At 38.6% G+C, this 25,967-nt stretch overlaps 1 protein-coding gene across 1 annotated transcript in view; it reads left to right on the plus strand.

Moving 5' to 3' along the window:
• The window catches only part of LOC146141539 (uncharacterized), a 55,214-nt gene extending 29,769 nt beyond the window's left edge, over nucleotides 1-25,445 (plus strand). The window contains exons 3-5 of the mRNA XM_083389505.1: nucleotides 2,226-2,324; nucleotides 21,051-21,251; nucleotides 24,493-25,445. Of these exons, the coding sequence (XP_083245631.1) occupies nucleotides 2,226-2,324; nucleotides 21,051-21,251; nucleotides 24,493-24,893 (701 nt within the window). The 3' untranslated portion in view covers nucleotides 24,894-25,445. The remainder of the gene's footprint in view (nucleotides 1-2,225; nucleotides 2,325-21,050; nucleotides 21,252-24,492) is intronic.
• The last annotated feature ends 522 nt before the right edge of the window (nucleotides 25,446-25,967 follow it).

Genomic DNA, 25,967 nt, shown 5'->3' on the forward strand with positions numbered 1-25,967 from the left:
TTACCATTGCAGTTGTGCCTGTTTGTTTTAGATTAGATAGTGCCCAGGAAAAAACTACGTCGCGATGGGGAATTTGTTGGTATATAGATAGTGGGAGTGAGCGGCACGGCGAAATTATCCGCTAAACCTTTTCGTTCCGGCCCCAAATCGGATTAGCGGCGTTATTTTTCGTGTCCACGAGCCCCCCTTCCCATCGTGCGACTGGTTTAGCATCTCAAAACTGACCAGTTGTGCTCGTTGGTCATCCTGCATTTAAATCCACCCAAGTTTTGTTATACGAATGTCGATTCTTTCTTTTTTTACAGTTTTAGGGTTAAAATGTCATAAAGATATGGTGAAGAAAGCAATTTCTTTGTTTTTCAAATGCCGATTCCTTCATTTTTTCACACTTTGAGGTTTAAAAAGTCATCAAAATGGGGCTAAAACAGTAGCTTTTCTGTGTCTATGAAAAGTGCTAGCGAGTTTTGGTAATGTGGAGTGTTTTTCGTATTACGTCTAACTTAAACCTCCAACCAATATGTTCCAAATTAGCTACACAAGTTTTATTAAATTTAGTATATTTTGTCTACTAAATGTACAATGTACATGGTTTACTGTACAAGATCAAGATGGATGGGTGACGTATTTGTTGCAAATTTGTATTCAAAAGAGAAAAATAACTTGAACATTAGATTTTTTAGGTGTTATGCTATTTCAAAGAAAATTACCCAGTAGTATTCTGTTTGCCCCTGGAGCCACAAGTCTGAATACTTTTAAGCTGCCTCACTTGAAAAAAAATCGCGTAATTCAGTCGCCCTAAAGTCTAAGGGCTTCGAAAAATTTCTCAGCTCTCTGGTGGCGCGAAACGAATTTTGTTCCCAATCGTTCGCGCCCCTGTCAAAACCGAGACACGCGAACCAGTTCCCGAGTGGAGTTTTCAGGCACCATAACGGGGCCACTGGGCGCTTCTATTCGCTCGGTTGAAATTGCTCTTCTCCCAAAAGTGCCAGGTGTGATAGGCTGCGCTACACACCAGTGTTGTAATGACTTAAGTCAATGACTAACTTGACTTAAGAATTAAATTAAGTAATTTGGGTAAAATGACTTGACTTAAGTATTTTGGACAAATTACATTACTTGACTTAACTTACGTCTTTTAGACAACTGACTTGACTTGACTTGATTTAAGTCTTTTGGACAAATGAAAGGGCAATTTTGTTTTTGTTTTTGTTTTTTTTATTTACCTCAACTTTTGCACAAAATACTATATGATGCGTTTTTGTTGCTTTTAGTTCAATTAATGCTTATAATCGGACGAGTTTAGTAATTTTATTATATTGACGTTTTATTTTTATGACATTGGTTGACTTTCTAATATAGACTTGACTGGTACTGACTTGTATTTTTTGGAAAAGACCTAACTTGGACTTAAATTATTTCACCAATGAATTTACTGGGACTTAAGTCATTTCAAAATGACTTGTCTACAACACTGCTACAATCACTAATACTGGTTGTATAGTAACACGGCAATCGTTCTGTATGCTTTGGCCCACCCATTGACGCTACACACCGGTCTCCTTGTTAACACATCGATACAAAAACAACGGGGCGGGTTGTAACGCCACGTTGTAGGACGTGCGTGTGATTTTGCGCTACGCTTACAGTTCCAAGTTTGCTGTTCTTACCGCTAAACGCATCCTGTGTGGCGCGAGCTATGGCTCGTTTTGTCACAACACAATTGACATAGCTGCCAGAGGAATTTATTTAGCAAGGCAATTCTCCTTCAAAACTGGTTACAATGTAGTAACACAGCTGCAGTGAAAACCTGTCTGTAACGGAATGGCCTTTCGTTGTATTTAGTGAACTTCTGTAACTTGGTTTGTGCCTAGTTGCCTAAACTATAAGTTCGGAAACAATGCAGTAGGTAGATATCAAAGCCCACACAGAAAAAGGTAGCATTATGAGAACGTTTGCATAAATCTTAACATAATGGCTGGAGGTTGTAGTCAGACGTATAATGAATATCAAACCCATACAGAAGTAGGTTGTATTTTGTGAATGTTTCGAATATTTCTTCATTCATTTTTAACATACAGTCGGTAACAAATAAATAAGGCTTTTTAAGCTACCAAAAATTATTACCAATCAAACTCTCTTTAACTTTACCATGGCCTATTTTTCGTTTCACAGCCGCTATTCATCGCTTTCTAAGCCTTATTAAGCGGAAATTGTTATTTTTTTAGCTACATCGACTGGTTCGCCCGATGGTATCGACAGAAAGAAAGACGGCGCATGCGCAGAACACCACATGAAGATTGTCCTACGCGTTCACGCCAAAGAAGGTATTTTGACTTCCATTTTTGAGCAGTTTTATAAGTACGTTAGTATCACGAATTATGCGAATGTTTTTCCACATTTAAAAGTAAAGTTGCTTTTGCAGTCTATTTTAAGTTGCTTTTGCAGTCTATTGTAGTAGCCTGCTTGAACAAAATTACTGTTAATTTGCAAAGAGACTTGGTTATCCTTATTTTAGCATGCTAAGTCAAAATTACTGTAAATTTGCAAAAGAGACTTGGTTATCCTTATTTTAATATGTCAGCCTGCTGCAAGCTTTTACTGAGCCTAAAAAAACAAATGTACCGTTTTTTCCCTAAACAAATCTAGCTCGTTACCCAGGTTTTTTAACCTGTAACAAAAAGCCGCTCAGCCCTATTTACAAAACATCCGAAAAACGTCACTGGGCAAATGTTTAGGCTTCTCTAATCCTACGTCCCGGCTCCACCCAAAACAAGCCCCTAATTCGCAGATGTCGGAAGCTATATAGTGCTATAGTTTCGCCCTGTCACACCCAAAATCGAAATCCCGTTAAAACGGCGTGTCCTCTGGCTCCAAAGCATTATTTTCGGTCGGCCAGTCGCCGCCATTCAAGGGTAAAACAGCTATGGTTATGGCACCCCTGAACTTTGTAAACATTTACGTGGGTGTGTGGCCGATATTAGCGAACGCCCTTTCATAACAGATCGTTAGGAATAAGGAGCTTTTAAATGTGTGTTTATTTAGACATTTGGTGACTATTTTGAAATGTTGACTTGAGTCAATACGTTTATTTAAGTGCACATGGATTGCTATTCTCAATGACTTGACTTAGACCTTGGTTGGAATTAAGTGTCTTAATTTATTATTTTTTATGTACTTGTTTTATTGATCTTAACTTTTGCACCGAAAACAATTTGCTTGCAATATGCTGAGTTTTAGTTATTGGTTAGTTGAGTTATTGCTCATAATGTTAGAAGTTTACCAATTTTAATACAATAACGTTTTAATTTTATATCAATAAGCTGACTTTAAGTTGTTTTGATCTAAGAATGACTTAACTGGGACTTGACTTGTTATTTTTTGAAATCACCTGATTTGGATTTAAGTGATTTTACTAATGACTTAACGGCACTTGAGTCATTTCAGAATAACTTGTTTACAACACTGATTTATGTTCCATATTTAGCCTTTGCTCTGCATTTTTCCGTTTATAATGTGCACTTATGTGTTATGTCGATCACGCGAAATACCGTTTAAGCCACCAGGCAATGCACACAATGGTTTAAACGCTTTTTAACGGAAGATTCGCCAAGAACCTAATTGGTTCCACCCAGCTAATTGACCTCGTTAGCGTTCAGACGATTCAATTTCGGTTTACAGACTTAGTTTCGCTTTTTTTTTTCTGCACAGAAATTGACCAGATATTTGCATGTAAAATAGTACTTTCAAACCCGCGGCTCTAATAGACAATTTAAACTCAGATTTGCTCAAAATTTAATGTGGCTGTTAGTTGTTACCACGAATGCTAATATCCACAATGATTAGTAGCCAAACACACTTATTTTGAAGCTTTTTAATCATATATGGCTGTAACTCTGGGTAAAAGTTCGCCAATTTATTAGTTTGACGTTTTATTTTAATATCAATGACCTGACTTGGAGTTGACTTCCTCTAATAAAGACTTGACTGGGACGTGACTTTGGCAAATTATGACTTGAACTGGGACTTGACTTGTAATTTGTTGAAAAGACTTGACTTGACTTAAAGGTTACTGGTTAGAAGAAAGTTTGTGCTGGTAAATCCGGAAAGGTTTGGGTCAAGCGTACATTATACGAGGCGAAATGCAGATTTGCGCGTCTTTATAGGCTTAGTAGCACTGCGTTAAGTCGTTCAGTCTAGTTCGGATCCCATAACTAAACCGCCCTCTTAACCAATGGAATGCAAACGACGACCAGCGCCTTGTTTTCAACATAAACACGCGGCTATTTCTGTCGCCAAATCGCCAACTGTCCGCTGCTTGACTCTGTATTATGCTTTGTAATACCTGAAGTCCTGGGCTCAGAATGCTTTAGCCTCTTTTTGGGACGTGAACGCCCGAAAAAGCGACGGCCGTAAACAAGTTGCCGCTGAACACGCTGTAATTAAATCTCGAGCCGCGATTTTCGCAAAGCTGCGTTTTTGCAGTTGAAGCGTGGAGGGTTGGCAGTCTTTTCCGCTGCTAATTGTGATTGGCAGGCCGGGCAAAAAGAACTCTGAGCTAAGCTCCATGCGCCTATGATGCTTATGTACATTGGCCATCAGGGAAAACCTCTAATTTAAGAGCACGTACAATAAGCGTTTTACAAAAATAGTTGATTAGCCAAGACTTTTTTGTATTCATTCGAATTAAGAGACTGAAGATGCCTGACAAATATATTCCTCTGTACACTTTATAAAACTTTATAAAACTGACTTTGATTACGACAGAAATGTCTAAAGAATACTTGCTTCAAAGCGTATGCATACTGAGATATTCAGACATTTAAAATGATACCTACTCCTGTATGGGCTTTCATATTCTTACCGCGACCTGCAACAATTATATGCTTCTAAAATTTGCTACATTTTGAGTCATTTTCGTCATTCACTTGCATTAGGAGATATCTAGTTCATAAACATTTAGATTGCAACAGAATTTACACCTAATTATATCCCAATTCAAGTTCCCACCGAAGTGGGCACATATTTTGGACGTTTCGAATAACTCTTTATTCATTTTGAACATCATTTTCAATAATAACCTTGTTAGGAAAAGTGTGTCCAAACCCGTTAGTATCGTTACGCGAAATACAGGCGGGCTTTCAAATCGTTTCCAATCCGCTTTGAAGTTAAGGTTCAAGTGTCATACGCGAAAGTTTACACCGAGGGGTGCAGTTAATTATTATCTGCGCAACCGGCAAAACAATACGCGAAAAGGTCTCTTCTTTCCAGAGAGCGCGGTTCCGTGGGCTTGGGGCATCGGGGGTGGTAACCCCACTGGGTAAGGCAACACTCAAAAGTCACCCTCCCATTCGTGGGAACCGCTAAGTAGTCTGGGTCTGCTTACACCGCCGCTCCTGCCTAATGACTCGTATGAGAAGGCGAAACAAAAAGGCGTGAACATTCTCATCTAGCAGTTCGAGATTTTTTTTTCGCTGCCTTTTCCCATTACCGCTTACCGTATCGTATGCGTCACCCCGTCTTTTATGCCCCTCAAGTGCTTGGGGCTACTGGGACCCCGCGTTTCGGCACCCAGGGTGTTGGTTTTAGACCCAGGGGGTAACTTGACCAGTTGTATCTCACCGGGTTGTCAGTTTTTTTGGAGCAACGCGAAAAATAAACTTGCCCCTTCGCAGGCAAAACAATAACGTGTTTACTGGCAAATAATTAGGGTTAATTAAACTCTTTAAAGGGTGAATTATTCTTCAACTTAAAAAGGGCATGTTTACAGGTGCAGCTAAACGAGGATTAAATACCAATTTCCATTCAAAATAAGAGATAATTTTACGTCACCATTTAGAAACCTTATTCAGTGTCAAAACCGTAACGTTTACATAATACGACTTTTGTTTGGGTGCTTGCAGTTTTCTAAAGACCTGTTTAATTTGCTAAAATGCTTGATAGTTGTTTTTGTTTTATTTTAAAGCAATCGTAATGATTTGCGAAAAAACGTAACGATATTCAAAAGACATTTAATTCCAAAAATCATTGAATTTTTACCGGTACCTTTTTACTATTGCGCTTCAAACCGAATTACATTACTCCCCAAATGAAAATATTGTTGATAAAAAATCTCAATGGACGTGTATTGAAATCCTTTTTCATTTTACGCAATTAATTTACATTACTCCTTCTATTTAAACAAAAATGTTGTTAAAAATGCCCGATAGGCGTGTATATTTGAGTCCTTTAGTCGTACATCCTGTCTACAAGGTCCCAGTTATTTCGATCGAAAGCTCAAAACGTTTGAAGTCCAGTGGTCCGTAACCAAAAGCAAATACTAATCCAGGGGGGCGGGGTAAGCAAGTGCAGGTATATAGCGCGCGGTAACAATGGGCCATTGTCTGTTGCGCGCAAAGTGCTCTATAACCCCTTAAAAACACCACGGCGTTATGGCCGACGCGCTACAATGCGTTTTCTTCTATCGTTAGGAGTGCGTGATGACAGGTAGACTTTTGCATTAAGGCTGGTGATGAAATATTCGCAGCCGGTATTTCTCGACTACAAACTTAGGGGACGATAAAAAAATTCGTTTAAAAAAAGAAAAAAAGTTTGGGAAAATAATTTGAAAGAAAAATGATAAAAAAAAAATTAAAAAAAAAAATTGGACGTTTAAAATGTTTTCTTAAATAAAATTAAAAAAAAATGAAGTTCCGGTCGCTAAGAGCATTGCTAACACGCTCAGCCACTTCAAATTCGACTTTACTAAAATAATACACGCTTTTAGCGACACTTACGAAATATTGCGTATGTTTTCCACGCCCCTTATAACCACACCCCAAGGGGCCTATTTCGGGGCCCCCATTTTTTCGCAAATAAAAACCGCCCGAGCTTGTGGGAAAAATGACCGGGGTACGTGCCTTTAGGCCTGGGAATCGATTCGGAGATATTTGAAAGGGCGAGAGGTTTGGACGGTGTTGGGTTACCCACTTCGTCGGGGCCCGGCATTTTAATGGGCCCCAAATTACCCAGGGCCCGGACATTACTGGGTCTTAGAGTGGTCTGGTAAATTTGGGGCAATTACTTGCCCACCCGATTGTTTTATTCCCAGCTAATGTTCTTGGCATTTTAAAAGTTTGACTTAAACGACCGTTTTTTTGAAGGGAGTGTTGATTATAAGTATAATTTCGACCGGGTGGCCATTTTGCAGTGGCATGAAGTGTTATAAACAAGTCATTTTGAAATGATTCAAGTCCCAGTCAAGCCATTTGTAAAAAAACATGAGTCTAATTCAAGTCATTTTTTTAAAAAACTTCAGTTTAATTCAAGTCTTTGTCAAAAAACATAAGTCAAAAACTTTTTTTTTTAAATGACTAGTCACAGCCAATTCATTTGTAAAAAAAACTTTAAGTCCAAGTCAATTCATTTTGAATAAAAAGAACAACTAAGTCCCAGTCAATAATTAGAGCAAGTCGATTCCAAGTCAAGTCCTATTTATCAAAACGAAACGTTAAACTGTTAAGATTGCTAGAAATAATTGATTAAAGTTCCAATTGAACAAGGTGCATTATTAACGTCATAGTGTTCTGATAAAACAATAGAGAATTTCCAAAAACTTACAGAAGTAAGTATACTTCTGTCGCTTTAAAATGACAACAAGGGTTTAAACAATACAAAATAATAGTGAAAAGAAATAAAAAATCGTAGGCCTACACAGGAAAATACCCGCTTCTGTATCAGCTCAAATATTTAACCAAACCTTAAAAGGCTAACAGCAAGTGAGCCATGAAAAAATAAAAACTTTTTTCAAGGAAAAAATCGTTTATCAGTGGTTAGATCGGACGGCATAAGGTGATAGCGATTTATCAGCGGGCGCGACCGGCCCTTCGGCAAACAGATAGCTACCGTGTTTACCTACGTGCCTTTACCCCAAAAAACACCACGTGACCCCCTGATGACGTAGTAGGGGGTCATCTCCCCCAATTCCTGGACGTGACTTATCGCTAGATATAAGATCAGAGACAAAAGGCTATAGGGGCTGTCGTCTATTCTCGACTTGACACGAAGGCCTACCTTACAGTTCTACGGACTGCATATCTCTCTAGTGCTTTTGCGTCACGGATACGGTAAAGTTTCGCAAAACGTGCTGGGGACCTGATACTTGGTCAAACAACCTGGTCAGTTTTTACCGATAAAAATGTCGATTTTCTTGGCGTTGTTGGACGGTTGCGCATTTAGTTTAATTAAAATCTCGCCGAAGCCTCTGTATCTTTTTCATTTCTACTTTAACCTGATAAAGCACGACAGTGTCAAGATTTTAATACAATTTGTCTTTATATAGTGCTACCGGATTACCTTGTATTTTGATATAATCCTAAATAAAGGGACAAGTTAAAACACCCTAAAACTAAGTACAAAAATGTAGATGCTCTAACAACGTTTTTGTTTTAATTTTATGAAGTTTTAAAAAACATAAAGTAAAATATGTCAGGCTCGGAAGTACACAAATGCACTTTTAATGTAAATGAAAATATGTAATGTTGAATGCTCTAAAATGCGAAACGAACAATGCATCAGCCGTGAGGTTAAAGCACATTGACGCGCGAGTGTGTCGGTACGCGCGTGCATCACACCAACGCACACACGCGCGTCGTAATCCTGATACTTTTCAGCTGGCCTTGTGCGTAGTCCCTGTCTTGAATTGCTTAGTGCTGAGACGTCAAAGCGGTTTAACGCTTGGCTTAAGGGGGCTGGGTTGGGTGGATTTAGGGGGCCTGGCTTTCACCCCGAAAGGTATATTGGCCCCACATCCGCCCAGGGGGGCTCGACTTCGCGTTTTGTGTTGTCTACGGAGAAGACGTGACAGTGTAATCCACTCTCACAGTCAGTAGGGGTCTTGGCGAAATCCGGCCTAAATCCCACTCTAAGGGTGAAACTATAGCAGAGGGTTTATGCTAAAAACAAAACTCTTGAAATATTGGCGACGTTTTTAAAGCTAAGGTCAATTATTAGCCTCAGATATGTTTTTTTTTGTTTGTATTTTCTCGCTACAATAAAATCACTTCATGTGTATTTGCCCTAGGGCAGTAGGTTTGTCAGTTATTCCCCCTTTTTTTGTAAAATATTTACCTGGTAAAATTACAAAACAAACAGCAAGTTAACATTCTTACATCAAAACTGACTTTTCGAATCAAATTGCCTGTTTTTTTTGACCAATTAACCCTTGTCCACCAATTTAACCAACAAAACCTAAATAAACGGTTAAAAAGGACAAACGTTTGGTGTCAAAACATAAGGTACTCTGGTAAAATGCAATTCTCATAAATAAGTTAACGAATGCACGGAATTGAAACTGCATTGCACCTTTGCCGTTGTTGTGCCAAAAAGTGACGTTTTAAATAACAAGGTGCGGCTTTACAGAGTTGCTGCCACCCCCCCCCCCCTCTTGAAATACCATGACCCCCCTCCCCCCTAGCACGCTAATACCGGAATCAGACTCAGCGTAAGCCCTCAGACAGGCAAAGTGTTGGAAATGAATATATATGCGATACGCGCACGAAATGTGAAGCCACAAGCGTAAATCACTGCCAAGTCAAGTTCTTGCCGCCAAATTATCTGATTTATTCATCACAAGGTAATAATCCTAAATATCACGGTTTAACGGCATTTTGAAACCATTTTTTAACGAGATTTTTAAGCTTTTGTTAGTTTTTTTTTTTTCCTTTTTTTGTAATAAATGTTGTTAAAGAGTTTAGTGTTTATCGTCTTTGTGAAACAATTATTTTGCTGTAATTTGAGAGGTTGAATATAGGTGATTTAAGTGTTTGACAGTTTTTGGTTATTTTTTTGGGATTTTGCCTTTTTTAATAATAAGTGTTTATTTACCATTTCTAAAACATAATTGAAAAAAAATTGAAAAAATCCCTGTAGTAAAGCAATACAATTTCGCACCAATGTTCAAATTTAATTTTCACTTATTTTCGTATATTTACAAAAAGTCGTGATTTTTCGACGGCGGAAATCACGTTGCATTGTGACGTCATAAGTGCGGTAACCCGACCCCTACCCCCATAGAACATGTTCTGGACCGTGTCGGGGTCTAATGTGGGTTAGGGCCGGATCTTGTCTCTATGGAAAGTGATTCATGCGGGGCGTTTTACAACTGCGACCAATTACATGTAAAGAAACTTGTGTAATTCGGCTCAGTTTTGATTCAATATAAAAATACCTTATTAAATGCGATCTTGAACCAACTAGTAATATATGCCGCTGTAAGGATTTCTTGTCAACCACAAAAATTGTTCCATAATATATTCCCTATTTTAAACCTATATTTCGGATCGTAAAGTTCGGAGGTTTTAGTTAGACTTCGGTATATCAAAGTCAATGATTCCTTTGTAATAAAAACGGTTTCGAAAATTTTGTAGCAATAACACTTTGAAAAACTTAGAACAAATGTAGACTTATCAAAGCCCATATATGTATAGAAGTAACATTTTGATATTAAAAGCGTTTAAAATGTTTCCCACTTCTCTATTTCGGCTTTGATAAACCTAAATGTTTTTTAAGTTTTTCAATGTATTTTGTCTGTAAACAGTGTTACTCGAAATCGATGTTTTGCAAAGGAATGGTTGCATGTCGTTTTATTTACGTCTTTGTTGACACGCTTCGCTGACGCGCGCTCCCATGCGTGACCAAAACCTCAACCCCACAACATTTGACCCTCGATAGGTAAACAAGCCTTTGTGTAGATTGCCACCAAAATGCAAAAGCCGTCAAGTTTTCACCCAAAAACGAGCTAAAACCGACTCGATTTCGCTTGGTTTCCGACTCTGTGCGCTACACCTTGACCGCGTTTCGAGACCGGCGTTCTGCTAAAGTGCCCTCGTTTCTTTTGGGGCTAATCCAGGGTGGGATTATCGTCAGCGAACCTAGAGATAACCTGTTCCTTAGTGTGCTTGAATTACGCCTACATGAAAAGGTTGCAAGATTTCGTGTGTTTCTCAGTCGCCTACAATATATATAGCGGTAAATAGCAGCTATCGGTAGACCATCGGGCAGTTAAGAATACACGTTACGTCGACGACAAACGATAACGGTGTAATATGACGCGACTGATAGCGTTAAGTCGTACATAAAAGCCTCGTTACACTGTTTGAGCAACTTTCAAACGTGTCTCATAGAAACCGTAATAACGCATACCAAAAAAGGCCATTGTATTTTTATGCCAACATTTGAAGTCCTTAAATAGACATAATTGGTCTTGAGTTTAAGTTGATAAAATAAAATTTGAGCAAATCCTCGTATTTTCATTCGGAGATTTTTGGCGTTCACCAGGTAGTTTAGGTCAAAAATGGGGCTTGAAACTTTAATGACACATATACCAAAATAAATAATCTTTGTAGTTTTACTACCAATGTTTCAAATTCCGTAACAACATTTAATTTTGTCTTGAATAATTTTTTAGTTAATAAAAGCGTTCGTTGGGTGTTTTAGGTAAAAAAACAACTCAAATTGGGGAAACCGTAATAATTATATACCCAAAATAGTTCTTTGTATTTTTACTGCCAAAGTTTCAAATTCCTTAACGACAAACTATTGGTCTTAAATAAATTTCAAGTTAATAAAATGAAAAGTTTTAAAATCCCGGTCTCAAGTTCGTATTTTGATTCAGGGCCGCATTTTGGCGTTATCTCGCTAATTTAGGTGATAAATGTGGCTTGAAATCGGGAAACATTACACTGTCCGGTCGCGCATTTCACGCCCAAAAAACCGACCCACTTGAATTTGGTGCATTAGCGCAACTACACCGCGGCCCATTGCCAAGCCAGAGCGGATATCTGCGCTATATTGGAGTCTGACTTTTCCGTAACCGATACCGGCCCGAATCGATTTCAAGTGCTCGTTTCGCTAGGATTCGATTGGTTACAGACGCTGTGAAACTGCAATGGTCACACACTGCTGTTTTGGCCTGAAAAAACGTTCCTTTTCGGCCGCAAATTGGCCCGTTCGGGACCTGAAATGACCGGTGGCAATTCATCATCATTTGTAGCCCAAAGGCCGCGTGCTTTGACTCGTAGCTGATTACAGTAAATTCATTGGTTTGTGCGCGACAGCTGGCCCCTGTAAAGCATTTATAAAAGAACGACCTGCCTTTGAAATGGAGAATGTCTGGAACACATTGGAAACTAGATACTACCTGCAATATTTGATGTGCCAGTCACAACTTATAAGCGACAGTTTATCAACTTCAAATACATGCTGGTAATTGTAGATTTTTTAATTCATATTACGCCTTTCAAATTTATATGCTGATAAATGAATATTCAGCTTTAATATGTCTTTAGAATTGGAAAATTAAACAGTGTCTAAAGTGTTAAAGCGAACTTTAATTGTTTAAATCAAAATTTATTATTTTAATTGTACGTCATAGTTGTCTATTGTCATTGGGGCATACTAAACTGCAGGGTAGATTTGATTCGGAAACTGTTTGGTGAGAACTGAACTAGAAAAAAAAGCTACGAAAGTGTTTTTACCACTTTTACATAATTACTTTTGTCATCACCCAAATTTCTTCTCACAGAAGCAAGCAAATTGTATATAACCCAATTTTTTTAGCAAAGTGCTTAGATTTATAAAAAGTGCTAAAAAAGCACTTCATTTCAACACAAGTCATTTGTAAGTCAAGTCAAGTCATTTGTCCAAAAGATTTAAGTTAAGTCAGGTAAATTAAAATAGTGACCTAAATGCACCTGAACTCAATTCATTGACTTACGTCATTACACCACTGCAGATAAGCTTTCAAATATGCAAGCTATTTGCCTAAGAAGGACGAATTTGCTTTCGCAAACGCACCATGACAAATACGGCTTCCTACAACCACCTGGTTTCAGCTTAGCAGCATAAATCGGCAGTGATTTTAATCTCACCAAGCTCCTTTAACAGGCGTATCTCACGATAGCCAATCGCAATGGTGTTAACTTAAACCCAGGTATACCTGTCATCTGTTTCGTGATCTTTTATGCTCGTTAAGCGCCAAATCAGATTGTTAGGGCTTAGGGCGTAAAATTGTACTCAGGGGGGCCGACACCTCGTAGAACAGAGTGTGGTTGTTGCAAAATATTAGCGTTGCGAATTGAGAAATCCGTGACTGGGCATTGGATTTGATTGAAAGCACCTAATTTGGTGTCAATCGAGGATTAACCAGGATTTAGCTTACATAATTACTGAAATAAGTCAAGTGGACCGTTTAGTTGGACGTAGCCTAATAATTAGGCGTTTTAAAACTTGATTTTCTTGTAAAAACATGCTCTTTCATTCGAGTCTTTTTGTTCATAATTAGACTTTATTGTAGCATAGCTTAATAATGGATGCCAAAGCCAAATAGGTCGAGCAAATCGTCATCAACTTAAAAAAGACGTTTCTATGCAAACTTGTATCACAATCAGCTAATGTGATTTTAAACGTCTTTTTTAAGATGATGTCTATGTACTCGACCTATAAGGCATTGACATTCATTTTCAAGCTACATTACAGATCCGTGCATAGTTTTACCTAATATTTGACTTGTTTAAAGATTTATACAGGTTCAAATTAGACTTTTCTGTCTCAATAACAGCCAGTTGTTTTATAAGGTGTCAATGAGATTCTACGCAAAAATATGTGCGTTTAAGTAAGGTTTTCGTAAAAAAATTCATCACAGACATTGCGGAGGTATAACAAATCGTACCCCATTGGCTTCTCAAAAAAACAAGCGTAATCGTTTGGTGTTCTCATTCGACCCGGGTTAAAACAACACTGGTTAAGCAGCGTGCTTGCATTTCATCAACACCAAAAGACCCACAGCAGAGTCGCCCATGCAGCTGCGGTGCCTTAACTAAACTCTTGGCTTGGAAATGTGAAACAAAAGATCAACTGAATAACTGCCAGTCGACGGGCGCTTTTCGTTGCTTCATTAGGCCCATGCAAACTCGAGAGCGTCTTATCGCGCGCGCCTAATTGTCTATCAAAAGATATGCGCTGGTTTACGGTGATTTTGACTTTTCGTGAGGGAAAGGGGGTGGGGAGTAGTCACCTAACTAATGAAGGGCAACTTCAAACACCTTTCGATGCCGCTCAGCCAACTGAGACCACAGATTATATTGGTTCGGATTTAGGCGGACAAGGCGCCTTTGTAGACAGGTTTCGACACCTAAAGTTGGGCTATTAGCCGGGGATTGAAATTGTACAACCGTTGTTTTGACAGACGGCATATTTCTCTGGCAATAGGTCGATTTACGCCTTAACGAACTGGCTTTATACTGTAGACTGGATAAATAGTTTTTTTGCACAAAAATTGCTTAAGACGTTTAAAATATATGTCGTCATTTTTTAAACACTTAAAATCTAGAGTTTGGCAAGGAAGCTAGAGATGGGATATTACCTTTATTGTTACCAGAAACAGCAGAATGGTCTAGCTAGAATGAGTCATCCGTTGGAATTAAGATATACTGATGATTTTTTAAACATCTTTAAAAAGTGTCTGATATTAACGCTATAGAATTGCTAGACCATTCTGTTGTTACTTGTCAGTGGTTTAAGATCGACTTTTGTTTGTGCAAGGGTCAGTGTGATTTCAAATATGACACATTCGGTGTTGCTACAAAGTAAATATTAAACTCCAAATTCAATTCAAGAATTACTCTTAATAAAAATGCTTGTTAACTACTTCTGTATGGGCTTTGGTATTTCTATTACGTTTAACTACAACCTCCAGCCATTATGCTCCAAATTATTCTTTACTTTTAAGTCTAGTCGATTCATATAACTTTGAAGAAGAAAAACACGATTTTACGCTCCGTTGCTTTTCACGGTTACGCCACTTCGTCGGGGGAGGGGCGAATGGGGGGTAATTACGTGCCACAGGGGGAGTTTGGGACAGGGTTTCGCCCCATTAAGGGGGCCCCATGTCTGTCGTTGGCCGGTTTATCTGGCGAGCGATCGCGAAGGGCCGAGATCTGCCAAGAAAACAATGGATTCCAAATGACGCCACTCTGTTAAGTCGTCGAAGGCAAAGTTGCCAGGTCGACTCTTTTTTTCGCCTATCGTTGATCTTTTTCTGCTGGTAATTAAAGTCTGGGGCTGTGCGCCTTTTTTTATCGCTTTGTTCCCAAGATCGCTATCGTTGGAAATATTTATTCTGGTTTTAGACGTAGAATGAATATCAAAGCCCTTACAAAAGATTTTTTTAAATTAATCTTAAGATAATGGTTGGACGACTGGGCGTTGTAGTTGGATGTAGTGATGCATATCAAAGCCCATGCAGAAGTAGGTAGCATTTTGTGAACGTTTCGAATAAGTCTTTATTCATTTTTAACATCAATATACATCCATAAAGATGGTTAACACCAATCAACATCAAATTTGTTTATTTTTAGAGTAACCTTACGCATAAAAACTGCGCCCAGTCATACAAGTTCAGTTGCACTGCGTTTTTTCGCCCTCAGCATCAAAAACCACCATTTTAAAGGCGATTTTTCACAATTATCCTCTTTTGTCGCGCAAGCCGCTTAAGCATTCTCGTGTGAAGTTCGACAAAAAAGCCCAAAGATCTTTGATGTCGTTTACACGAAGAGCGTCATTAACCTCAGTCGTTTCTCAGCAAATTTCAGCTTCCGGCCATTTGTCTGTCGCGCGTTTTTTTCTTTCTGATGGCGGCAAAACCTTCTCAAGTCGACAGGTCGAACTTGTTTACCTCTGTAGATCGCAAGTCATCTTTCGGACGTAGCCGTGGGCCTTGATAAGTCATGACGTTCGCGGTATTTAGCCTAAACACTAGATAACGCCGGTGTTGTAATGACTTGAGTCAAATGAATGATTTAACTCTACAATTAAACAACTAATTTCCAACGAGTTGATTTGACTTCGGTCTTTTTGGCAAAATTACTTTAAAAATTACTTCGGCAAAATTACCACTTTCCGGATGTCTTGTAAACCTATGGCTTTACTTAAGTCATTTTGTCAATTAACTTATATTAAATTAAGTATTTTTCATTATATATTTAGTATTAGTAGTAACGAAATCAGTAAATTAAAAAGTAAATACGCCTTATGAAACGTTTATTTTTGCAAAAAAAATACTTTTTCTGGCGTCACTGTTTTTGTTTACTTTTTCCATTTAATGTAAAAACAATTTTGAGCCAAGTTGAAAATATATCAATTAAGGCGATTTTAATTCTGCTACACCTTATAGAATCGTTTACCGGGCCCGCCTAATTGCCCGCAGTGTTTACCGCAGAAGATTTTAATGAGTTATGAGTAATATTCTCGCTTTATCAACGTCGGAAGAACGCGACTAATATTTGACAGGTGCGGGTTAAACTAGAGCCCTTTCTCCTTGACACATATTATACAGTGGGTCCAATAAGACGGGATTATTTTAATTCCTAACAAAAAATGCCATATTGTTAAGTGATTCAGCGATAATTAGTCATTTTCTAGCTTTATTTTGACGTCGTACCCTATCGCTTCAAAATTGTCAATATTTGGATTAATTCAACATTAGAAAAAAACGTATTATATTAATTTAGGAGTTCCTAACTTTGGACTACTGTTTTGAGTTTGCGTAAAACAAAAATTTAAGAAGAATCTATGAACTAATTTCTTTAAAACTTATAAAAGTAATTGAACACGATGTTGAAATTGACTAAAAAGATGTTGAAAAATCTACTTCTGTATGGGCTTTGATATTTTTACTACGTCTAACTACAACCTCCAATTATAATGCTCCAATAGTTTAACACGGTTTCACAGTTTAAGAACCGCACAATTATCTCGAGATGAAAGTCGAATTTTCGCGTACAACCGTGTTTCGTATATTGTCATGTTCGTTACGTGTTTCCGTCATATTATACATATACATAAATACAGCTGTAACCACATTATTAAAATCGCAAAGAAATAACGCCGCTTCTCACGTAACTCAAACATCGGCTTTTACTGCCCGGCTTATATCAAACGTGCAACAAACAGAACACACAAGTTACTGTTGTAAACGCTCTCAGGACCACACAGGTTATAACAGGTGCCTTATGCGCAAATAAAAAAATCGTTAATCCCGCGTTTCGAAACTTAGTACGTAGACTTGCTAACGAACGGGATTTGAATCGTATTTCCGGCTTCCGAGTTAAGCAACATGTCGGGTAATCTGCCGAGATTTTTTTGGCCAAATATCGTGGCCGATTTCAAAACTGTCCTGACCCTATTTTAACCTACCTGCTTATTAAGGCAACATTTGCGCTACAATTGAGATAAAATTTCATAAAACTTACAATGACTTGATGGCTGGAATTGAGTGCACTTAAGTCACTGTTTCCAAATGAATTGACTTGACGGACGACTTTGACATAAGTTATTGTGTCAAATAACTTTGGTTAAAATTAGTGTTTTCATTGAACAATTTCGGGTAACCACGTCATATGGTCTTATCCCGTCTGCTTATGTATTAAAGCAAAAAAGTGGAAAGAAAATGGAGCTTTCTAATTAAAACTATAGGCAAAGGAAAACAGATACTCCGACGTTAGATTGAAACTCTTTGAAGTGGTCCTGAACGAGGCAGAAAAAAAACGACAAACCCGGGCCAAAACGGTGCTTTTCGACCTTGTAAGCTGACCTCTGGTAATTTAAACAAGCCGCAGTTAAGCCGGTGTGCCTTATTGAAATTGTGCCGAGTCGCGTTCGAGCATTAACAGGTCACGGCAAGGGATTTGTTCTTTCGCCGAACGACCAGCACCTGCCCGACACCGGCTTAGCTTGTTTACGAACTCTCCGCCTGTGACGCGCCATCAATCAAAATTAGCGCGCGGCCCGGTGTCCAAGCTCGCGCGCTGTTGCTTTGTCTGTCTGATTGTGACGTAAGAGTTCGTGTCGCGGCCTGCGCCAACGCGCCAAGCGAACATTTCCAGTCGGATTTGACCGTGACCCCTTTGGGTCAAACGCCCCGGACCCTCTTTGACCCCCTTTGATCGGTGAAAGCTTGCGTTTATAAAAATCGAATCTTTCTCCAAACTGAACTTTTTAGAAGCTGTTTATTTGACATTAGTAAGAAATCAAAGCCAGAAGTAGGTTTTTGGGAACGTTTCAAATAAATATTAAAATAATGGCTGGAGGTTGTAGTTGAACGTATAGTAGGAATAATAAAGCCCATACAGAAGTAGGCAGCATTTTGAACGTTTCGAATAACTCTTTATTGATTTTCATGTAATAATTAGACTACCCAGATTGCGATGAACGTTTAAACATTTTTAAGTGTTACCTCTTTGAGATTTAAGCTTTTTGGCTTAATTAAAGAATGTCGTCTTCGCTTGCTCTGAATTAAGAAGCACTTTGACTGATTTCAATGCAGAGCTTAATTGGCAATCGACATTTTGAAGGCTCCAAAATGCGCTTATTTAGTCACTTTCAAAGCGAAACCGTTTACCGCTTTATCCCGTGTTATCTGCGTATAAGGATTTGCTTTTAATCTGTAAAGGTTGAATACGCTTTGAAGATAGGCAAGTTTGTCTGGTCGCTTTAACAGCGGGCTTCGTTGTACACCTATAGTATTTAGTGCCTGATGTTCACATATTTTCCAAAAACTGTGTGGGTAGAATTTTCTCTGTATCTATGTTAATTTAACAAGGATAAAATAGAATCAAAATCGCACTTTAAAAATATAACCTTATCGTGGAAAAAATGTAACCTTAGTTTTGAAGCATGATGATTTGAGGTTTTAGCTGGACGTAGTAAAAATATCAAAGCCCATATGGATGTTAAAAAAGATACATTCGAAATGATTAAAATGCTACCTACTTCTACATGGGCTTTGATATTAGTGCTCTCTGTATAACCTCGTCGGATTAAGAATTGGACATGTAAAATGGCCTATATGCGAGTTAGAGCGGCACAGAAAACGTACAAGACGAATAAACTCCGCAGCACCACAGCTTAGCGGGCGCTCTTCTTGGAAAAGTTTATAATTTCTGCGGCGATTAAACTCAATGTATGCATACCAGGACTTAACCTGGTGTTCTGTATGTGTGTGGATGTGTGTGGCAACGTAATTTAGTTCTTCCGCGGTTTGCCAGTTGAGTCTCAACTCTCTTTGAAAGCAAGAGTTTTGAAGTGGACTGACGTAACCTCTGTACGTAATAGTCAAATGCTCGTTAAACAATTGTACATTAATATATATGTGAAATGCAGTTAAACAGGTGTATAGCAAAGAATGGATAAAACAACTTGAAACACCCCAAAGTCGAAACTTTTAAGATCCGAACCTAGAGATTATAGAAGTTGTATCGAAACGTCTTTATCAATATGATGTCGATTTACTTTTTGACAATTGATTGACATTCATTATCAAGCTACATTACAGATGCATCTTCAACAGGATGTAAAAACGATATTTTGAGTATTTGCACAATTTAATTACAACTGTCTTGCGGTAAACTGGCTAATTCGCATACCTTTGTTTTTTACATGCGCAAAGTGTAAACCAGTGCAAGTTGAAAGCCTGCTCTTAACCGCGCTTGCCCGGGAGTTGTTTATTTACATGTAACAAACACACGGAGCGGGCCGCACAGTCAGCTGCAAGAGCGGATTTAAGTCGTCACGATTTTAAACCGTGCTCACGTAAACAAGAGAGATGTGTGAGGATTAATTCCAGCGGTGGATTTAAACGCGGGGGTTCGTCAAAGCGGACAGATTACAATAACACATTTCGATTCGTGCAAGGCAAAAATCTAAAAAAAAAAATTAGCTAAAATCAGAGGTAAAATTCCAAAAAAAAATTAAATTGGTTTATGTTTTTTTTGAATTTTGTTTTGTAGTAAAAATTAATGTTTTTTAAGTGACAAAGATTGTAAAATTGAAAAGAAATTCAGAGATGACGTCGCAAAATTACGTCATAACGCCATGTCTAATGCAATTAACCTTAGGAAACCTGAAATTATCGCTCAATGCAGTGCAAGAATATGCAACTAAAACCCTAGTTTAAATACATTCAAGGAGATAGCGAAATGACCTGGTAAAAATGAACATGGCCTGGTTAAAATGGACATTTTTAGTGGTTTTGGCGTACCTAGAAAATTGTTTTAACCAGAACGTCGTTTCGGCATACTTTTACTACTGTTTGAAATATTACGGTTTTAATGGTGTGTAGGTGAACAATTTTTTACACCTTTATCAATTTTCGGCTTCCCAATTTCAACATGCTTGTTTGCGTGTTGTCTGCTGCTTGTATTAAGTCCATCTGTTACAGTCAAACTTTCCAGATTAATTGCTTTCCTAATCTTGAACAGGTGTTTGACTCCCGAAAAGGCTAAGCCCATAAACCCGGCAACATCTCGTGTTGTGTTACCGCCTTTGCTGCGTAAAATCCAACGTCGTACACCTGCCATGTACCGCGCCCATCAAGCTAAGCTTTAGTTTGATAAACGCCCTATTCAAGTTTGAGCTGTGGCGCATTAAAACAACTAAACTTTAATCTTCAAAAGGCTGAGACGTTATCTGGGTTAGAGCTATAAGCCTGTGTATTGCACAAGCATCTTGTGAGCCGTGTGCTTCTGCACCTATGAATGTCGTGCTGGCCAACGATTTTGGAGCCACACGTGTTAATATCCCTTCAGGAATATAAAATGAATTTAGTCGACTTTAATTGTAATTTAAAAATAGAATTTGCTTCACCAGTTACATACTAATAAATATGAATTGCTCAAAAAACGAAATTCTAAACGCTTCGGCAGCAGATAGCAGCTGACCTCATCAGGGTTAAATTTTAAAACCAGATTACATTAGCAAGCTTCAAATCAAAAGACTGCTAAATTACTAATCCATAGATTTTTGGTTTATTTTTAGAATTTTTCAGTATATAAGATTGCTAACGCGTTCTTCCGCTTTAGTTGTTAACCCTTATGAGGTCAGCTGGTATCTGCTGCCGAAACGTTTATACCTTCGTTTCCATCAGACGAGTAATTTATCTCTTTTAACTACAGTTGCTCCTATCTCAATAAAACTTTTTGTGATTTAACGTTTAATCAATTTTGCTCCGTTTTTTGTAGAGGCTGATAGCAACAACAACAATAACAACAACAACAACAACAATGCTAACAGCAACAGCAATGCTAACAGCAACAGCAATAACAACAACAACAAAAACAACAACGACAACAATGACAACAGTGCCAACAGACGACCAACTCCGTCAGTTACAGTTATTCAACCACACATCAACAATATCAAGCCAGTGAAAAACACAAAAAGTAAGTTTCAATCTACCATTTTTTTCACTTTGTGCATCTTTATGTTAAAATACAATTTAATTTTTTTTCGTAAAAAAAGAACAAAAAGAAATAGGACAAGCACACGTTATGCGTGGTAAAATACAAAGCAGTTTAGTTTAGTTTTGTCCGTGTGAGTCTACTGTCTGATTAAATATGTGCTGTAGGGTCAATTATTTTGCGTAATTTAAGCAAGCATGGCCTTACTAGGACAAGCACGCTGTATATATATATTCAACATTCTTACATTCAGTTTGAAAACAATCCAGGTTACTTTAGTTTTGTCCGTGAAATATAAAATGCAAGATTATCCTGTACAGTCTACTGTCTAATATTAATTTGCTCTAGTAAATATTTTGCGTAATTAAGCCACCATGGCCTTACTAGGAACGAGAACAGGATTTAAATTGTTTAATCAGAGTGTATATAGGTGTGAAGAATGTATATTATGGCGATTAACAGCAGTTTTACACGATTTTGGCGGAAAACAGCAGTTAAGTGTTATTCTCTGGATACCGCGTTGTATCACGCCGTGCTTACATTCAGCAGATTAAAACAATAATCCGCTACAATTGCGCTGACGAGATTGCTTTTGTGTTTATCGTTACACCGCTAGCACCAAATTTCACTCTTAACGTGTACAAGAAAAAAACGCTGAAACGCCCATAATATGTTGTGATGATGGCACATTGTTTCGTGCGGAGCTCCGTTATGAATTACCCACAAACAAATAATAAAAAAAAAAAAATAAATAAATAAAATAAAAAAGTCGTTCTAATTTATCCTTAAAAAAATGAAAAAAATACATGTAGCCACACACAGCGCATATCTTTAACTTATGCCCGAAAAATTATTGGAGCAAAAATATTACAAGGTCATATTTAAGCTATCCTGATAGCTGGCTTAAAAAAAAAGGAAAAAAATGTAAAAAAAAAAGTATGTATTTTATAGGCTTACACGGTGCATATCTTTAAGCTATAAAGTATGAAAATTTATGGGAGAAAAAATTGTTACAAATTAAAGGTCATTTTTATGCTTTCCATCTATAGCTGGCTTAAAAATGTAAAACAATAGGTATAACCACACACAGTGCATGTCTTGAAGCTAAAGTCCGAAAATTATTGGAGCAAAAATATTACAAATTAAAGATCATATTTATGCTATCCAGCTAACTGGATTGAAAATGTTAAAAACAGCATGTAATCACCACATAGCACATATCTTTAAGCTAATTAAGGGAACAAAAATTAGTATAAATAAAAGATCCTAATTCATGCTTTCCAATTAGCTGGCTTATAAATCGTAAAACAGCATGTCATCACCACACATATATTTAAGCTAATGCCTGGAAAGTTAAGGGAGCAAAAGGTATTACCAATGAAAGGTCCTAATTTAAGAAGCATTCCAGTTATAGCTATATATATACAGGCTAAAGCACTTGTCTTGTAAAATAATGCCCGAAAAGTTGAGAGAGACAATTTTTTTAGACCACCGTCGTTGCACCGGCATAAAACGCCCAGCCATGCGAGAAAAATGTGGTTGCTTTGCTCACTTGTGTTCAGGTTTCCGAAACAGTCAAGTCCATTTATCGGCTTTAGACTTGGGGTGGTGTGCGTCGCTCAGGCAACTCATATTACTAGAGCAGCTTTAGCGACGGCTTTCCTGTTTTGAATTAAATATTTGCGCAGTCCTTAAACGCTAGTGCACTGTAAACACCGGTTAAGGTGCATACTTCAGAAGTTGACATAGTTTTATCGCTTTTTTGGCGCCTTCATTAATTGCGTAACCTGTAAAACTGTGGATTTTCAGTGAAATTGTCTTCGCTTCCGATTTCATTAGTTTCTAGCTAATTTTGGTCCTGATTTTGTCCCATTAGGCTCCAATCTTCAATCCATGCGCAAATGAACTATTTTCGTAGTCAACTATATCGATAAATATTTAACGTTTTCGAAAATACGCGAGAATATAGCGTGTTCTAAAACAAGAAGAGTCGCTTTATTTCCAGCCATTTTTACAAACTATCCGTTCTAGTGTCGTCTGCCTTGTAAGCCATCAATATGGTAATACGAAACCTCTTTGTGTGTAAATGCCTTGCTTGTCCAACAATGCCAATGAATATTTAACGTTTTCGAAAAAACGCGATAACTTAGCGTGTTAGAAACTGACCAGTCTCCCTTTTAAACATATAAGTGACTTGTTGGCCGCTTGTGCTGGATGGTCAGTCGCGTAAGCTGTCAATAAAGTAACACGAAACCTCTTTGTGTGCGAATGCCTTGCTTGTTTGGCTTTGCAACTTTGGCTCTCGGGAATAGGGGCATCTTTCCCAGGCGCGGGTTTTGTGAATCGTCCACAGCACAACAGTTCGCATCGTTTGTAGCAAAATAAGCCGATTCAGATAGCAGAGGCGGGCTGTGGGTTGTAATAACATGTCACCAAAACTGACATGTGCAAGTTATCAACACGTCTTGCTTTTGTTCTTAAACGTCGGGTTTTTTCCCGCCTATTGTCAGCGCTGCGAACACTATGTACAATCAAAATGGCAGCGCAATATACAACAAAGCGCTATAGCGTTTTTTCCTCGATGTCGCTTAGATCGCCTTTTCGCTTGAGAAACGGACATCTTTTATCTTTGGATTACTGTTGCAACAAACGGGCACCATTACCGGTAGGGTTACGGATATGTAAAGTCTTGCGGCGCGCGCAAATGCACCTAAAAGGCAGTCAGCCTAACCGCCAACTGACAGATGTACTTAGCAGTCCTAGAGAAGTGCGTCAGTATATTACACTGTGTACACACCATTACTTTTCAGTAGATCACAGTGCTTCCGTGTTTACTGTACAATTTGATACCAATGCATTCCGGTGTTGTTACGGTCCACATATCAACAAAGTGTGTTTTAGCCTTTTTCTATCGCATTCCTATTTAATATAAACCTATGTAAAATATGCGTACAGTTTATACTACGTAAAAATACAAAATTTTAACCTGATATGTAATTGTTAAAAATTAATATGCCAGGTACTACAAGTTTCAGTGATTTTTTGTCCAAACTTTATATTTTGCAATCAAATTACAACAAGTTTAATGATTTTTGTCTAAACTTTGTACTTTTTAAACGCAAGAACAAAATTTGTGTGATTTCCGCCTAAACTTTATATTTTTTATCGCCAGGTACCACATTTAAGTGATTTTAGTCTAAACTTAATATTTTTCAATCACCAGGTACCGCGCACGATGTTTCCGTGCCGACCGACGCCAACAGCAACGAGGTGGCGCCGAACAACGGGCTGGTGATCGGGATCGTGCTAGGCGCGTGCGCAGTCCTCTTCGTCGTTCTCATTGCTTTTTTGGGATACAAAGTGTACCGACGGCGGCGGCACATGAAGAAATATCAGTCGCCGCCCATGACGCCAGCCCGTGGCGCTACACCTCTGCAGCAGGTCACTCTACTTCCAATAGCACCCGCGTCCCACCACGGATTACACCATCACCATCACGGACGACTCCACTCGGAGTCGGAGCGACACCGGAGCGCGACATTATCGTCGCACAGCGATATGAGGCCACCTCCCTCGTATAACGAGTCATTTTTGGATAACGGAGGACCCGTGGTGGCCGTGTGAGGTTAGCAGAAAGGGGCGGCGCGACACAAATGTCGCTTTTGGAACGCAGCCGACCCGTCGCGGCCGTGCGAGGTGTAAAAACGGACGCGACACGCGAATGTCGCTTTGAGAACGCAATCGAACTCCCTTGGCCGCGTAAGGGGCGAAACGGACGCGACACATATGTCGCTTTAAAAAACGCAGTCGACCGGTCGTGGCCGCGTTAGGCGCGAAACCGACGCGTGCTGCTTGTTCGGCGACGCGACACAAATGTCGCATTGAGAACACAATCGACAGGCAGAGGGCGTGCGTTGTTGGAATCGACTCTCTTTTCGACGATTATTTCACAAAATTAACGCGCAGGGACTGATATACAGGGCCAAGCCAAGAGTATATTACTAGCACATCGTGAAACGGTGCTAACTTTGCTGCCTGCTGTTCGCTGCTTCGTGAATCAGTGGTTCTTAAACTTTTTCCACAATTGAAGTCACAAATCAACGTCATCAAACAAAAAGACTTTGGAAACTTGCAGTTTTCTGCTAAACAAATGTAAAACTGAATTGAGTCTATAAATACCTTTAAGAAGTCGCCAAAATGTTAACTTTTTATTTTGGCAAAATTGTAATTTATTTTTCCTAATTACACTTTAAAATCAATTAAACCTTTATATAACTCCCTAAAACTAATCCACGCCCCCCCAAAGGGGTCCATGAAAACAAGTTTAAGAACCCTTTTCGTAAGGCCTTCTTTCGCTTTCAATCGCACGCTTTTTAGCCCCCCAAAAGGCCCCAACCCACCCACACAAACTCTATACCCTTTCAAATCCAAACCTCCATGACAGAATGAACCAAGCGCAAACGTTAAGGGGCGGCAAAGGCCTTTTTACGGGGGCGAATTTGATGCAATTACGCGTGTGCTTTTTTTCTCTTGTTTCCCTTTTTCTACGCGCTTTCGCAAAAAAAGAATTTTATCACAATTATGTTGCGCTTTTTTCGCCGTTACTTTTTGTGTTTCGTTTTTACCGCTTTGCGCAACGTTTAAAGCTATAACGCTTTGTGTTATTTTTGTTTTTTCATTCATTCTCGTTCAAAAGTT

This window comes from Ascidiella aspersa, chromosome 5 (genome assembly GCF_963924565.1).
Source record: "Ascidiella aspersa chromosome 5, kaAscAspe10.2, whole genome shotgun sequence".
Classification (NCBI taxonomy): domain Eukaryota; kingdom Metazoa; phylum Chordata; class Ascidiacea; order Phlebobranchia; family Ascidiidae; genus Ascidiella; species Ascidiella aspersa.